The sequence below is a fragment of the Physella acuta genome, unplaced genomic scaffold, assembly GCF_028476545.2.
Source record: "Physella acuta isolate Inbredline_101_S28 unplaced genomic scaffold, ASM2847654v3 ptg000738l, whole genome shotgun sequence".
Taxonomy (NCBI): domain Eukaryota; kingdom Metazoa; phylum Mollusca; class Gastropoda; family Physidae; genus Physella; species Physella acuta.
Window position 1 is genome coordinate 1,234,743 of NW_026732256.1, and position 2,269 is coordinate 1,237,011.

Sequence of the window (2,269 nt, forward strand, 5' to 3'; positions counted from 1 at the left end):
ATAAAACATGTAAAGTACTAAAAAAAAACATTTTCATAAAAAACGTTTTAATAACAAGCTTTTATCTAATAATGCATTAAAAAGGAAAAAAATGAATTATAGACTACTATTTAAATAACTATAAAGAAAAGCATGTGTCTCTTCCTAAATATTAGTAAAGGTATCCAATAGATACTAATGTTAACTACGCTCTTCTTTATAGTATTTAAATAGTAGTCTATAATTTATTTTCTCGTTTTTAGTGCATTATTAGATAAAAGCTTGGTATTGAAACGTTTTTTATGAATTTTTTTCCATTGTCTTTTTTTTTTCTCTGCATTGTTAAAAACAACAACTTTTCTTTTACCAGTGTTTTCCATCCTTACCCTCGACTCCATAGACATCACTGTATTTCTTGCCGTTGTTGCTCTATATCAATTACATAGAACTAGCTGTATTTCTAGACATTGCTTTCTGCCAGTTTCTGCATTAGCAGTCACTTCCATTAAACATGTACTGCCCTCCCTCCCCCTCCCATCAACAATGTTACCCTTGCCACACAACAACTTCCGGCTAACTGGGAAATATAACTGTACCCATCTAATACTGGAACATTGTTGGGAAAAAAAATCCGGAAAAAACCCACTAGCTGGTCAATTCGTTCAACTGGTCAATTAGTTCAACTGGTCAATTAGTTCAACTGGTCAATTAGTTCAACTGGTCAATTAGTTCAACTGGTCAATTAGTTCAACTGGTCAATTAGTTCAATTGGCCAATTAGTTCAACTGGTCAATTCGTTCAACCGGTCAATTAGTTCAACTGGTCAATTCGTTCAACTGGTCAATTCGTTCAACTGGTCAATTCGTTCAACTGGTCAATTAGTTCAACTGGTCAATTAGTTCAACTGGTCAATTAGTTCAACTGGTCAATTAGTTCAACTGGCCAATTAGTTCAACTGGTCAATTAGTTCAACTGGTCAATTAGTTCAACTGGTCAATTCGTTCAACTGGTCAATTAGTTCAACTGATCAATTAGTTCAACTGGTCAATTAGTTCAACTGGCCAATTAGTTCAACTGGTCAATTAGTTCAACTGGTCAATTATTTCAACTGGTCAATTCGTTCAACTGGTCAATTCGTTCAACTGGTCAATTAGTTCAACTGGTCAATTCGTTCAACTGGTCAATTAGTTCAACTGGTCAATTAGTTCAACTGGTCAATTCGTTCAACTGGTCAATTCGTTCAACTGGTCAATTAGTTCAACTGGTCGATTCGTTCAACTGGTCAATTAGTTCAACTGGTCAATTAGTTCAACTGGTCAATTAGTTCAACTGGTCAATTAGTTCAACTGGTCAATTAGTTCAACTGGTCAATTAGTTCAACAAGCCGAAGAGATATCACAAACTGGTCGATTAGTTCCACAAACAAGAGAGATACCACAAGCTGGTCATTTAGTTCAACAAACTAAAGAGATACCACAAACGTCCAACAAACAAGAGAGATACAACAAACTGATTATTTAGTTCAACAAACAAGAGATATACCACAAACTTTCAACCAACAAGAAAGATACCACAAGCTGGTCAAATAGTTCAAGCTATTTGGTTCATGTTTTACCAGGTAGTCGAGCAATATCATTGTAATTATAACTTGACTTATTCCTCTGTATCCAGTGTTGAGCAAAAAGTTGCTGCTACACTTTTCCGCCTGAATTTGTTGTGTACAGCTATCTTTAGTTGAGCCCATGTGACTCTGTTGTGTACATCTCTCTTTAGTTGAGCCCATGTGACTCTGTTGTGTACAGCTATCTTTAGTTGAGCCCATGTGACTCTGTTGTGTACAGCTCTCTATAGTAGATCCCATGTGACTCTGTTGTGTACAGCTATCTTTAGTTGAGCCCATGGGAATCTGTTGTGTACAGCTCTCTATAGTTGATCCCATGTGACTCTGTTGTGTACAGCTATCTTTAGTTGAGCCCATGTGACTCAGTTGTGTATAGCTTTCTTTAGTTGAGCCCATGTGAATCTGTTGTGTACAGCTCTCTATAGTTGATCTCATGTGACTCTGTTGTGTACAGCTATCTTTAGCTGAGTTCATGTGACTCTGTTGGGTACATCTATCTATAGTTGAGCCCATGTGACTCTGTTGTGTACATCTATGTTTAGCTGAGCCCATGTGACTCTGTTGTGTACATCTATCTTTACCTGAGTTCAGGTGACTCTGTTGTGTACATCTATCTTTAGCTGAGTTCATGTGACTCTGTTGTGTACAGCATTCTTTAGTTGAGTACAT

At 36.7% G+C, this 2,269-nt stretch overlaps 1 protein-coding gene across 1 annotated transcript; it reads right to left on the reverse strand.

Annotated features, from left to right (window-relative positions):
• Positions 1 to 1,501: 1,501 nt before the first annotated feature.
• On the reverse strand, positions 1,502 to 2,269 carry LOC131950153 (involucrin-like). Its single transcript, XM_059312202.1, has one exon. It carries the CDS (start codon positions 2,267 to 2,269, stop codon positions 1,502 to 1,504), a length of 768 nt encoding a protein of 255 aa, XP_059168185.1.